The 14,413-nt window shown below is 49.8% G+C and overlaps 1 protein-coding gene across 1 annotated transcript in view; it reads right to left on the reverse strand.

Annotated features, from left to right (window-relative positions):
• PIF1 (PIF1 5'-to-3' DNA helicase) overlaps positions 1 to 11,937 on the reverse strand; it is a 68,090-nt gene extending 56,153 nt beyond the window's left edge. The window contains exon 1 of the mRNA XM_013059526.2: positions 11,744 to 11,937. Coding sequence (XP_012914980.1) covers positions 11,744 to 11,808 — 65 coding nt within the window. The 5' untranslated portion in view covers positions 11,809 to 11,937. The remainder of the gene's footprint in view (positions 1 to 11,743) is intronic.
• Between the last annotated feature and the right edge of the window lie 2,476 nt (positions 11,938 to 14,413).

The raw sequence follows: 14,413 nt of genomic DNA on the forward strand, positions 1-14,413 counted from the left end.
CTCTCTCAAATAATTAAAATCTTAAAAAAAAATTGAAAACAGAATTATCATACGATCCAGCAGTTCTATTTCTGGGTATTAATCTGAAGAAAATGAAAACACTAATTTGAAAAGATATCTGCACTCCCATGTTCACTGCAGCATTATTTACAATAGCCAAGATGAAAACAATGTAAATGTTCATTAATGGATGAATGGATAAAGAAATTGTAGTATATGTATATAGTAGAATATTATTAGAATATAATATAGAATGATATTAGAATAATATTAGAATATTATTCAGCCACAAAAAGGACTGAAATCGCCAAAGATCTATTTATCTTGCTGCCACCTAAGACATGCTTCTCTCTGTAAGTCTCCTTAATAAACCACTGCTTGCCAAGCGGCAAAAAGAAAAAGGAATGAAATCTTGCCATTTGCAACGACACAGATGGACCTCAAGGGCATTACGCTAAGTAAGTCAGACAGAGAAAGCTGAAACCATATGACCTCTCTTACATGTGGAATCTAAAAAACAAAAACAAAAATTAAAAAAAAAAAAACCCAAGCACATAGAAACAGAGAAGAGATTGGTGATTGCTAGAAGTTGGGGGGAAGGGGGGAGAAATGGGTAAAGGGCATCAAAAGATAAAACAAAAACAATTTCTTCTGCCTATTTCCAAGCAATAGCATCTATGAAATCTTGAGTTCAATGAGCTGATGTTAGTCAATGGTTTATGGTATCAGTAAGGATTCATTCAGGTCAACGGTACTCTATAAGTAGTTAATTAGGTTTGGGGGCAATCAAAACTTACACTTAGATTTTCAACTGTGCCAGGGTTCTGCACTCCTGCATTGTTCAGTGATCAACTGTGCTTTCTAACTATATGACCTTGGGAAAGTCACTTAACTTCTCTGAGCTTCAGTTTCCTGATCTATAAAATAAGGATCCTCTCCCCTAAAGCTGTCACGGGCATAGGTGGGAGCACTGAACATGGGGCCTGGCCAAGTTAACTCTCTTCCTCCTCTCAGTCTTGCCTGCCTTCCCTGCAAAGATAACTTGAGCAGGAAACCTGGCCTCCTCAGCCATCACCCTCACCATAAGGAGCTGCTGCATTCAAGGGTAGCCTATTCTGAAGGCATGTCTGGGAGGAGCTGTTACTTTGGCACCTGTTCAGGTCTACCAATTCTAGGTTGAGAAGTGCCTCCTGGCCTCTACTCCAGGTCCCTAGGCTGCAGTATAAGCTCCTGCTCTTGTGCTCTGAGAATGAATTGGGGAGCTTCCTCCATGGAGGGGCAGCCTGATGGTATGGAAAGGCCTGTGGGAAGTTGAGTTCAATCCTGGCACTGCCACCATCTCACTTGCGTGCCTTGAGCAAGTCACCGACCTTCTCCGTTTATGGTTTTCTCATCTGTAATACGAGGAGACCAGCCTTGACTGTGAAACCAGACTCTTCCCCATGTATTCTCACCCACTGTAGATGGGGTGGGTAGAAAGGGCAGGGACTCCTGCCTTTTCAGATTGAGGAACTAATTTGTTTCTCTTCTGGTTGAGGATGTGGGAACTGGGAGGGAGGAGGTTAGGGTAGGGATGGGGGTGGAGAGGAAGTTACTGACGAGGGTGGGAGCCTGGCTGCTGATAAGTCCTTCCCAGTGGAAACTTCCTTCCTGTCCCCTCCGTGATACAACTTCAAGGAAGAGGCTAGGTGCTTCCAAGGATGGCCAGGGAAGGGTGAGATCCACAGCATGAGGCGTATGCTCAGCGGAACATCTGGGTTGTGAGTGCTGTCTCCCTCTGAAGAGTGTACTCTGGGTGCTAATGTGGATCTCCGAAAATGAGGGAGCAGCAGAGTTCAGAGATCACCTAGTCTAACCCCCCACCCTTTTACAGAAAGGGAAATGGGGGCCCAGAGAAGTACAGTCACTTGTTTAGGGTCATGCCATGACTTGGCCACAGAATGGGACAAGAACCTAGGAGTCCTGCCCTCTGCTCCCAACCTCCTGCCTTGCCTTGCCCACTTCTCGTCGCCTAAGTCTGTTGACACTTCTGGGGAGATGTGGGGCTTCTATAAAAATGCTCTAGTTGGGGGCACCTGGGTGGCTCAGTGGGTTAAGCCTCTGCCTTTGGCTCAGGTCATGATCTCAGGGTCCCAGGATGGAGCCCCATATCTGGCTCCCTGCTTAGCGGGGAGTCTGCTTCTCCCTCTCCCTCTGCCTACTTGTGATCTCTCTCTCTCTGTGTGTCAAATAAATAAAGTCTTTTTAAAAAAATGCTCTAATTGATTCTTAACAGGAAGTGTGGGCTTTTTTGCTCTGAATTAACAACCACAGCAGCTATACAAATACACACAGACAAGCCCGTGTGTCCCCACAGACACACACTTATACAACCCCAAGTTTTTACACAGTTGTACCTGTCAGCCGCTAGTCACACAGATGGGGCACAACTACGCACTTCTCCCTGAGTGCCACGAGATGCCCAACTGGAGGCTCCCACTTTGTCCCCCTCTGACCTGTTTCACGCTTCCATAGTGGAAAGTGGATCTGAAAGTGGGGGAGCTGAGACACAGAGAAAAGAGGGCTTTGGTGGGTAGTAAAGGGCCCCATGCCCCAGACAATCCTGGGCCTGGAGGGGCTGCTCATAGTTCACAGAAGAGACGGATACGGAAACCACTAATTTGTCATGGGGCCCAATGGAGCTGAAGAAATGGAGCATTGAAGAGGTGAACTGACTTGCCCATGATGGCCCAGCATGGAAATGGCAAAGCCTAGACTGGAACCTGGGTCTGTCTGACCAAGAGCCCAGGTTCTTGGTCCCACAGGCACAGCTTTCTTCACATCAAAGTCCCTGATCTAGGCAGCAGCAACCTGTGTACCTATACATACCACAGAACTTCTCCTTGACAAGAAAAAGGAATTAGTACTAGTACTAGGAGTCAAGGTGCGGTTGAGGGAAGCTTCATGGCCCTTGAAGCTGCCTTAAGAACAAATGAAATTTTATTAGAAGAGTAGAGGGGTTAGGGAAGGGCATTCCTAATGGAGGGAACAGCACAAGCAAAAAACTGCAAGAAAGTGGAAGGAACAGGGCACAGTGGCAATGGAGTGCGATGACTGGACAAAGAGGTGTGGGATCAGGGCTCTGGGACGGGGGTGGAGGATTGATGTGCATAGTCAGGGTTTAAGGGGCTTGAGTGCTAGGCGTTGCATTTGTGGGTGAGGATATCCTGGCAGGTGCTTAAGGAAAGGTGTGACTTTATTAGTCATGTGTCCCAGGGGCTCACCCTGACTCCAGGAAGAAGGATGGTAGTACATGGATGCAAGGACACAAAGCTGAAGCAGGGGGACCAAAGGGAAGCTGTTACAGGGGTCCAGGCAGAGGTCAAGGGTCTAAAACTTAGCCTGGGTCAGTGGGTTGGTGAGGACGGTGGGTGGGAGAAAAGAGACAGCCTGAGAACAGACAGGGGCTCTCCAGGGATTCAGGTAGGGAGGATTATGCAGCCACAATCCAGTGCCCACTTCTATCCCAGCCCAGATCACTAGACTCAGACTGGAAGGCCTTTGAGTAAGTCTTACCCCTGCTCCAGACTCCCTGCCATTTCTAGGTTCTACCCCACCCACTTGCTCCTGGGGGAAAGCAGCAAGAATCCCCACCACAGGCAGTGCAAGATTTTCTCCTTTCTCCACTATCCCCCATGTTCAGTCTCTCCACACAGCTGGATGGACAGCACGACCTGCTACCACTGGGTACAGACACTGGCTCCATGAGCAGTGAATGAGGGACTCTGCCCCCATGAATGGCAGTTGGTGCCTCTGGAAACCAGATGGGGCTCCTGTCGTCCTTAACTGACTGCCAGGATGGATCCATACAGTTACTGCCTGAACATGGAGTCTGGGGTGGTTGTGCTAATTGGCCAAGGTTGGTCACATGCCCAGCCTCAAGCTGCACGGGAGGCTGGGACAGGGAGCATCTGGCATGCTTAGTCTCAGTCGTGGAAGCTGGGCTCTTCCTCACGAGTAAAGAATACCCCTACACTGGAAGGGATTTCAGATGCTAGGAGACCAACACAAATGACAAACGTCCAATATTCTACCTTATAGGGATGTTAGTAAGAATTAAATTCTATATTACATGGAAAAGTGCTTTGTAAAGCATCTGGTATAAAGAACATGGCCAGTAAATGTTAACTCTCATTCCATTAAACTATAGAACTCCATGGTAGCAGGAAGTAGACTTTTTGCTCCTTGCTATATCACTAGGGTCTGGTGTGGTGCCTGGCACACAGCAGGAGCTTGACAAACATTTGTTGCAAGAATGTCTTGCTCCTCAAATCTGTGCTCTGTCCAACCTTTCCCTTCTCCCCTTTCTCTTTTTGCCTTGCTTGTGACCACGGCATTTTCCGAGGAGACATTTGCTGGAGCAGACAGAATACTGTAGGAGGAGTCGGGTGCCCAACCTCAGCTCTACAACCAGCTCACTGTGTGATCTTGGGCAAGTCACCTCCCCTCCCTTGGTCTGGGTTTCTGCATCAGCAAAATGGGTACAAAAACCTCTGCTGCTCTGCCCCATATCTCTGGTGTAAAGGACAAATGAGAACATGTGAGGAGCTGATCGCAAAGCAGCAAAAAGCCTTCTGCACCCAAGCAGGGGAGGAAGCAGCTGCTGAAGCCATCCATGAAGCATTAGGACTCCACCCCAGAGGATCTGTTTTTGAAGAGGGGCTGAGGGAGAATGCACTGGGGAAACAGCCTTCCTCTTCCCTGAGTGGAAAGGCCTGGTGTTCATGCAGTATCTGTGAACTGAAGCTATTTTTAGGTAGCATAACTGCGATTATGACAGGGCCTCTTCCTGAAGGGGAAGGGTGGGGAGTAGACCTGAGTCATCGGTGGGGCGGGCAGGCTGCACAGGCCAACCTAAGGGTACCCATGGAAGTCAGACCTATCACTCCCACCCCCCAAATTACTCCAGGCCTCTGCCTTCCTCAGATAGCGGCTCCAAAGAGGGCAGTGGGGCGTGCCACCTGCTCCAGGAAGGACTAGGTCAATCATTGGGTTTGGAGCCTGTCAATCATTGTTGGTTTCCAATGAGAGGTGGGCTGTCAGCATCCCTGGGCGGGAACCTGAGGACCCATTGAAAAGGGCAGAAATAAATGGATGGAAAGGATGCCTGACCCACCCTTCCTGCTCCCTGCCCCGTTGGCCCGCTGGAATTAAAGGGCCAGCTAGGGTTTACTGGGCATGGACTGCATGCCCACACTATGGTTAGGGGCTTCATGTGTCCCCTTTTCCTGAAGTCCTCCAATACTGTACCCCTTGGGATAGGGGATTTGCCTCCATTTCATAGATGAGGGCACTGAGGCTGGGTAGGGACCTGACTGACAGCCCCACAGCACTTCTGACAGAGTGTGGAGTTGATGGAGCCAACAGGAAGGGTGATTATTTTCTTTACTGGAAAGACTGGGAAAGGCTTCCCAGAGAAGGCGACATTTGAGCTGGTCTCTAAACAATGAGTGGGATTTAGCTCTCTTGTGAGGCAGGGAGAGGGGAGAAAGCATGCATGTGACACGGGAGGGACAGAGCATGGGCAAAGGCTTGGGGGTGTGACAATGCATGGCTTGTTTGGGGGTGTCAGATAGCTCAAGGTTGCTGGTGAGCCGCAGGGGTGGTAGGGCAGAGGGTGGGGCTGTAGGCCAGCCTACGGGATTTGGGCTTTTTGGGGGTTCCTGCAGAGCTATGCTGTCTCTAAGCATACAGGAAGTGCGGTCATGCAAAGGGGGGGGGGTAGCCCACAGCAGAGGAAAGCTAGATGGTGGCCTATAGGACCCAAAAGAAACCAGGTAGGTTTCCTGCCCTGGAGCATGAGTTCAGGCAGTGGCTGGGCCTGGTGGTTCCACTGTCCTCTGCAGGCCTATCCTCAGTCAGGGAGGCCAGCTCCCTGAGCCCTGCAGGGCCCTCTCCTCTTCCCTCTGAGCACCTTCTCTGGGCCAGTGCCACAACACACAGTATTCCCTTTATTCCTCACAGCCACTTGCAAGTTGACTATTATCACACCCATTTCACTGGGGAAGGAAACCGAGGTTTGGAGAGGTTCCAGGACACAGCCTCTCTGGGTGACTTCACGGGGCTCCCACCATCATTCCCCAATGGAAGAATACTCCAGGTCCCGGTTGCAGTCAGGGGGACAACCACCTCCTTCCCCCAGGGTAAAGGAGACCCTGAGGCTGAATTCAGCTGTAACTTATCTGCTTCCCAGGGACAAACTCAAGATGTTAAATCTGCATCCCCTAGAGTTGCACAGTAAGCAGCCCTGGTAATGGAGCGATTTCTCTGGTGATTCTCTTCTCTCCTCTAACTCCACTCTTCCCCCTTTTACTGATCCTTTCCCTCAGAGCAGGGGACCAGAGGCCCGGTGTTTTACCAGGGAGGGAAAGGAAGGAAGGGCAGAGACAGAGGAGGAAGAGAGAGTGTGTGAAGGGCAGCAGAGAGAAAGGGCAGGACTTGTTTCTTGGCTCTCAGAAACTGAAACCAAAAGTCCTGGCAGGAGTCCATGTGAAAGGCAGGTCTGTAGCAAAACGCTAAGGTTGCAGAGCTGTGCTAAGGGAGCAAAGCCACCATATCTGGGCAGCAGCCTTGATCAGAGATATTCTAGCCAAAACCTTGTGTTGCCTCTACCAGGCCTTGCTCCTCCATCTGGACAAGCAGTATACAAGGCAAGGGTGTTTTCTCTGAGGATTCACACAGCCGCTCCAGACCTAACAGTGCCCAGCACGGGGGGCGAGGATCATTGCTGGAGCAGGCAGAGGGTGCTGCTCAAGCCAGTGAGTCACTGAATGACCCGGGAGTGGATGACCCTTAGCTTTGGCTGGTGTTAGTGTCTCTGAGGACATACACACACCCATAAAGCTGGGGCAGGTGGCATCTGTGTACCTGGCCCTATTTCCCCAAGTCAAGCTTAGGACATGTGGAGTACCATGGATTTTTGTGACCCCCACCCCCGATTGTAAGAAGTCAATTCAGTGCTACCATATTGGATTCTTTGGGTCGTTCGATGCTTTATCCAACAATGGGACAGGATGTCCCAGAATTAAAACCCAAGACTGTCTTTAAAAATTCAGATTGTGTGGTCCCTATTTCTTGTGACCTGTATGATTCAACAAGCCAGTCGTGTCCCTGAATCTCTGGTGTTACCCCTCCTTGGCGGTTTCCTGAATCTTCTACATAGGAAAGGATGAGGCTCCCAGAGCACTGTGGCTCCCAGCTCCAGACTGGGCAGCCCCTGTGAGCTGAGACTATTTAACTCATCTTTGTACCTCCCATGAAGACAGGTGCCTCCCCTCCCCTGGGGATTCTTAGAGTATAAGCTCCTGGCTTCTCTATGTGTTTCCTTATGGGCTGACACCTACTCTGTGCGGGCCTCACAGTGGAAGGGAAGAAGGGGACAACAGCAGGGGTAGATGGATGGCTCAGGGCACAGGGGAAACTGACTCCACCGTTTCCTAGCCTGTAGTCCTGGAGAAGTTCCATTTCTCTCTGAACCTCTGTTTCTTCACCTAGAGATTGGGATGATTTGAATAGCTCTTTTGGGGCACCTGGATGGCTCAGTGGGTTAAGCCTCTGCCTTCGGTTCAGGTCATGGTTTCGGGGTTCTGGGATCAAGCCCCACATCAGGCTCTGGCAGGGAGCCTGCTTCCCCCTCTCTCTCTGCCTGCCTCTCTGCCTACTTGTACGCTGTCTCTCTCTGTCAAATAAATGAATAAGTAGCTCTTTTACTGAGCATGTACTGTGGGTCAGGCACTGTGTTAAATGTATTGCATTGAGTAACTTCTTCAGAAAGTACTTATGAGGATCTCCAATGTGGGAGGGACACCAGGAGGTCAGCTGAGGGAATGGAGACGTGGAGTGTTAGGTGACTGCCCAAGGTCAGATGCGGACCAGTGGGAGAGAGTATACCTCAGAACCCACTCTTATAACTGACCATCAGTGCTAGATGGACCCCCGCGGACTTGGGTGGATGGGCCTGAGAAGATCTCAGCATGGAGCCGGCTCAGGGGACGTCTAGATGGTGGTGCTATTATCAGTGGAGGCCAGGTCTGGCTGGTCCAGAAGGCACTCAGCTGGTATCCAGTGGCTGAGGCAGTGACAACCTCGCCAAGTGATTCCACAGGATGTTGTGGGAGGAGGCCCTCCAAACCGGAATTCTGAAAGACCATGTCCAGCAAGAGGGGCCAAGGCTGACAAAGTCCCTGAGGAAGGGTTGGGCCATCCCTGGGCAGGCTCTTCACTTGAGGCCTCAGATGGCCCCACAGAGGCCTGGAACTTGAGAGGAAGCCAGCCAAGAGAATGACGGAAGAAGAAGGAGGTCATGTTTGAGTCTGGCTGACCCACAGGGCCCAGGCTGAAGAGTGTGGATCTAGGCGTACCCCCAGAAAGCTGGTCACTAGAGGAGCAATAGTCAGCTCACTGGGGCTGCCTCTTGGGATCTGGCTTTGCCCCTGTTCCCAGTGCCCCAGACCCAGAATCTACTCCTATCCTAGGGTCAAGGACCAGCAGAGAGATGGCCCCAAGTAGAGGGGCTGAGATCTGTTCAAGAACCCCACCTGGAAGTGGCTGGCAGACCAGTCGGCACGCCTGAGAAGAGATGGGTCTGCGGCCCCCAGAGGGACAGACGTGAAGGCCAGGCTGGATGGGTGCAGGGCCGCCACACGAAACCTAGCAGCCCAGACAAGTCCAATAGGCCAGAGACCCTGAAGCACCCTTGCCTCCTTGTTCTTGAACCCCCACATCTAACCTGCTAGCAAATCCTGTGGGCTCATGTCTTCCCTCCTGCCATCTCAGCCACCTGAGATACTGCAATAGCCCCTTCACTGGCCTCCCTGTTTCCACCTCTGAGCCCCCACAGCTGGCTCTCCACATAGCAGCAGAGCAATAGTGTTGAAGAACAGCCTTCTCAGTTGGGGCCTCCAGTGGCCTTACCTCCCAAAACCCACCTCTTTAATACCATGTGCTAATCCTCTCTCCTCCCCTCTGCTCCAGCCACTCTGGCCTCTTGCTTTTCTTCAAAACGTTCAGATATACCAGGGCACCTGGGGTGGCTCAGGCAGTTGAGTGTCCAACTCTTGATTTCAGCTCAGGTCACGATCTTAGGGTCATGAGATGGAGCCCCACGTTGGGGAGTCTGCTTAAAGATTCTCCCTCTGCTCCTCCCCCTGCTCATTCGCTTAATAAATAAATAAATCTCAAAAACAAACAAACCAACAAACAAAAAGTTCGGATGTAACTTTCCCTCTCCGGGCCTTTGCACTGGTAATCCCCTCTGCAGAGAGCACCCTTCCCTTAGGTATCTACACAGCAAACCACCTTCCTGCCTTCGTGCCCACGCAGGTGCCACTGTGTTTCTCAGGGTTCCAGCAGAACACTGCACTCCAGTTAGGATTATTCGAGGACTGTTCGCAAAGGTGTGAGTAGGATGTAAGGACATCCCAAGGGAGAGTGCTATGCCCAAGTGCGGGGGGCATGGGGCAACTTTACCACTCCCAGGCTTGAGGGGGAAGGAAGGAAGGGGTTGCTGGAAACAGGAAAAAGAGTACTGTGGGAGAGGGCCCCCAGACAGGAGCTGTGACCCTTCAGGGAAGGAGCCAGGAGAACAAGCACCTGGCGCTCCTTCCTGGCCTTCCTGCACGGGGTCCCCACTGGTGAGCCAAGCTGAAGGGCAAATGGATGTCCCCCAGAAACAATGACTTCCTTCTCCGCTGCTCCCACCCCCAGCCCCCAAGTCCTTTTACCTCGCCCTCTAGTCTTCCGGAGCACTTATCTCCTGATATTTCACATTTTCACCACAGTTATTTTATGTCTATCAGCTCCAGAAGGACAGGAATTTTGCTCTACTGCATCCCAAGGACACAGATGGGCATATAGCAGGCACTTAACAAATGATCAGGGAATACACGAGTGCCACTCAGTCTCCCTGGGTGCCTGTGGGCAAGCCTCTGGGCCCTTGCCTGGGTAAGGAGGAGCTGGATGCTGCAGTCTGAGGCCCCAGGGTGGCCAGAAGCCAGTGGAGCCCAGCAGGGTTGGGAAGGCAAGCCTGAAGGTCTGTGCCCAGAGCCACCACCCATACCTGTGGTTCCCAGAGCAGATCCCTGCCTCTCCCCATGGCTGTGATGTTGAGACCAGTAGGATGGTCCCTGGCCAAGGCCTTACTACTTGGTTTCTTGAACAAGGTGCTGCTCTGTGAAATCTCTTACTTCCTGAACCAGCTCTCTGAGGTAACATCTGGCCCCTCTCCTGGGCCTCCAAGGAATGTTTCCTTTAGGGAGGCCAGAACTCACCCTGCATGGAGGTCTGGGATTGTACCTTTGGGCTGTTTTCTAGGCATCCCTTGGCCAGGCCTTGGGTTCCCAAGGACAGGCCTATGCCCCTTGCTGGGCTCTTGGGCTCCCTTCCCTACAGGTGCCCAGGGTACTGGGGCCTACCTGAGATGGCACTACCACCCCTCAATAAGCCCCAATGTCCTACAGAATAGAAGACCCCGGGGCAACTAGGTGGCTCAGTGGGTTAAGCCTCTGTCTTCGGCTCGGGTCGTGATCTCAGGGTCCTGGGATTGAGCCCCTCATGGGGCTCTCTGCTCAGCAGGAAGCCTGCTTCCCACTCTCTCTCTGGCTGCCTCTCTGCCTACTTGTGATCTCTGTCAAGTAAATAAATAAAATCTTAAAAAAAAAAAAAAAGAATAGAAGACCCAAAACAAAGTGATGACCAACCCTGCCCTCCAATTGTAAAGTTGTGCATTTTCTCTAAGGGGTTTATCAATTGAAAGCTATTTCAAGCCAAATACCAACACGATTGGGGAGGGAGCTTCAGAAAATGATATTAATCTTCCTCTGGAAAAATAAACATTTGAAACTAGCACGAAAATTCTGAAAAAGGGAGGAACACACCACAGAAAACCCAGAAGTCTTAAAGTACAACACTGATTATTTGAACATGTTTAAAAAAAAAAAAAAATTAAAGGGGCACCTGGGTGGCTCAGTGGGTTAAGCCTCTGTCTTTGGCTCAGGTCATGATCCCAAGGTCCTGGGATGGAGCCCCGCATCATGCTCTCTGCTCAGCAGGGAGCCTGCTTCCCTTCCTCTCTCTCTGCCTACTTGTGATTTTTGTCTGTCAAATAAATAAAATCTTTAATAAAAAAAAAAATTAAAAACCCAAATGGAGAAAAGTTAAAAGACCAAACACTGGGAACACTATTTGTAAGAGAATGTGAGATAAAGAGCTAATATACTTAATATACACATTTTAGAAGTCAACATGAAAAAGAGGTAACCAAATTAAAAAATGGGCAATTCATAAAGAAAGAAAAATTCCAGATGAACAGTAAATACATGAAAAGATGCTCACCTTCACTCATAATTTAAGAAACAGATAACAAAGTAGCAATGAAATGCCATTTTCAACTGCCAGATTGGCACCAATGAAAGGTTTTGCAACGTATAGTGTTGGTGAGGGTATGGGGAGACAGCCCCAAACATTGCAGGAATGTAAACTAACCAGCATATTGGAGGGCAATTTGGAAATAGCTACTGTGGTGGAATAAAGGTGATCACAAATTCTTTGACAGTTCTCCCATAGAGAAAGGAGGTCGGCGATCCTTTCCTTTGAATTTGGGCTGGTGTTTACGTTCTCTGGCCAATAAAATCTAGCAAAAGGACACTGTTATAGTTCCAAGCATATCCCTTAACTTGCCCAGCAGGTTCTACATCCTGCCTCTTACCTGAACTGCAATGACCAGCTGTGAGAAGCCCAAAGCATGCAGGGGAGTCCTGGAGGGGATGGCATCACTTGCAGAGGGAGGTCAAGAAGTGGTGAGGCCTTGTCCTGTGAGTAAGGAGGCTGGCTTGGCAGAGAAGCAAAAATAAACCGTCCAGCTAAGCCCTTCCTGAATTCCTCACCTGCAAAATTGTGAATAAGATAAAGCGGTGGCTTTAGGCATTGTATTTGGGGGTGGTTTGTCCTACAGCAATAAGTAACTAGAACAGCTATCCAAATTTAAATTTACACGTTGACCCGGCGATTGACTTCTATGAATCTAACCTACCAAAATGTTTGCACGATGCACAAAAATACCTGACCAAAGAGGTTCATTGCAGCAATGTTTGTGATAGGTAGCACAATGCTGGAAACAAGCTATCTGTCCCTCACCAGGGGAAAGGCTAGTATACCTAGTTAATGATATATACTGTACCTACTGAAAACCTGAACCAAGAAAAAGTGCTCTCTGTAGTCCTATGAGCCTAGAGTGACACACAGAATGGTTAAGAGCATGGATTCTGACACTGTAAACACTGGTTCTGCCATACGTGATCTGTGCGACTTAGGGAAAACTGTTTAACGACTCTATTCTATAATTTCCTTACTTGTAAACTGAAGATGATAATCATAGCACCTCTTTCAGAGGGCCGTGGTGGGAAATAAATGTGTTAAAATGATAAGCCTCGTGTTGCTCTGTGCAATACGTACTTTGAAGATGGAAAGGGGCCGAACTTAAAGTGGGTTGGAGCAGACTTTTAATATTCTTAAGGGCCTGCAAAGCAAAGGATCTGCCATTTTGCCATCCTGAGATGGGCAAGGGAGATTTGACAAAGACTGAAAGGCAGCAGTGGGAGAATGTTTTCAGAGAAATGGACTCACACTATACTCCCTGTTCTGTTTCTTGCTATCTCTTAGGCATTCTTCCTACCTCAGCACTTATAGACCCATTCATTTCTTTTTTTAACAACTGCTCAGTATTGCCTTGTATGGCCGCACCTCAATATATTTTCATCCTCTAGTTTTTTCCAGATTTACTGAAAAAACAAAAACAAAAAAACAAAACTGACCTACATCACTGTATAAGTTGCCTTAAACTTTGATTTACATATATTGTAAAATGATCACTAACCCCTACTGGTGGACTCTGTAGTTTCTTCTTTCCTACAGTTACAAACAACACCACACCAAATGTCCTTACACATTTATTTTTGCCCTAGCACTGCTATGATTTCTGTAGAAGATGTGGATTCTTCAAAATGGAGTTTTGAATGGAGTTTTGTGGATTCTTCAAAATAGAGTGTAAAGTATATATACACCTAAAAAAATTCTGATGGCTCTGATCAAATTGTTTCAATATCTAGTCCCATTCCCCATCCCCACTGCATTTGTTTTCACAACTCTGTCTCTTTGTGCTTATTATTGTTATTTTTTAGACGAACTTTAGTATAATTTTGCAAAGTATTATATGGCCTTGTTTTTGAATTAATACAGCAACAAATCAAGTTCCATTGTCTGCCTTGAAAAATTCAGTCTGGTAGGGATGGGGGTGCAAAGAGGTATCCCGTGGCTGGGGGTAGTAGCTGCAAAATAAAGCAGTCACTCCATCAAGGCTATAGGGCTGGCACTGAAGGCTGGACCATGAGTTTTAGGAGCCCCCAGGAGAGAGCAGCACTGGGGTCTGAGACAATTAGGGAGGCCTCCGAAGAGGTTTCGTGCCCAGCCTTTGCACTGGTTCCAGAGCATTTTTTAGAACGCTGACTCACTGAATGCTCACGGTAGCCCTTAGCATTAGGTGGTATTATTATTTCCACCTTCCAGATGAGGAAACTGAGGCCTGGAGAATGAAAGTCTTGCCCAGCTCCAGCCTTTGAGCTCTTGGCTTCCTTTTTCCTCTCTGTTGATTGTACTTTCCCTATCCCTGCCTCAGGACACTGCCCGTGGCGGGGTGGCCTTCTTAAAGAGGCTGGAACGCAGACCCCAGGCCACACCGCGCTGCCCCACCTCCGGGCCCACAACTCCCGGGCATCCCCGCCCTCGTTCAGGCAAACACCTCTGGGACATCCGTGCTGCAGTATTCAAATGCACATTACCCTGGCCGGAACCCATCTCCGTCAATCGCCAAACTCTGAACAGCATTATTGTATCTTGGGCGCTCAGGCTGACGAAGGCCTGGGACTCTCCCGGGAGGTCCTTAGTGAAGGGGGAAGTCAGGGAAGTGGGAATTAAACTGGCAGCTCACCCGCCGATACGGGTCCAGACATCCCAGCAACTCTGCCGCCTTTCACCCCGCCCCCCCCCCCCCCCCCGGGACCAAGTCCCTGCCTGGCGGCCAACCGCCTGCGCTGCGATTCTGGGGAAAACCTCACAAAACAGAGTAGCAGGAAGCCGGCGTGGAGAACCAGCTCCGAGAGACTCGGAGGCTGCGGGCAGTCCCACTTCTCCGCGAGGCTCCTCCGTGGCAGGCGGACCCAGCCAAGCTCAGGTCAGACTGGCGTCTGTAATTCCCCGCAGCTGGCTCTCACGCTCCTCCCGCCTCGGTCGCGCTCGTGCGGGAGGTGGGGCGGAATAAGGTGCGCACACCTGGGACAATTATGGTATTTACCGCCGGCAGCTCTTGGCCGGCTCTGGCTCC

Source organism: Mustela putorius, unplaced genomic scaffold (assembly GCF_011764305.1).
Source record: "Mustela putorius furo isolate JIRA1106 unplaced genomic scaffold, ASM1176430v1.1 tig00003896_pilon_pilon_pilon, whole genome shotgun sequence".
NCBI lineage: Eukaryota > Metazoa > Chordata > Mammalia > Carnivora > Mustelidae > Mustela > Mustela putorius.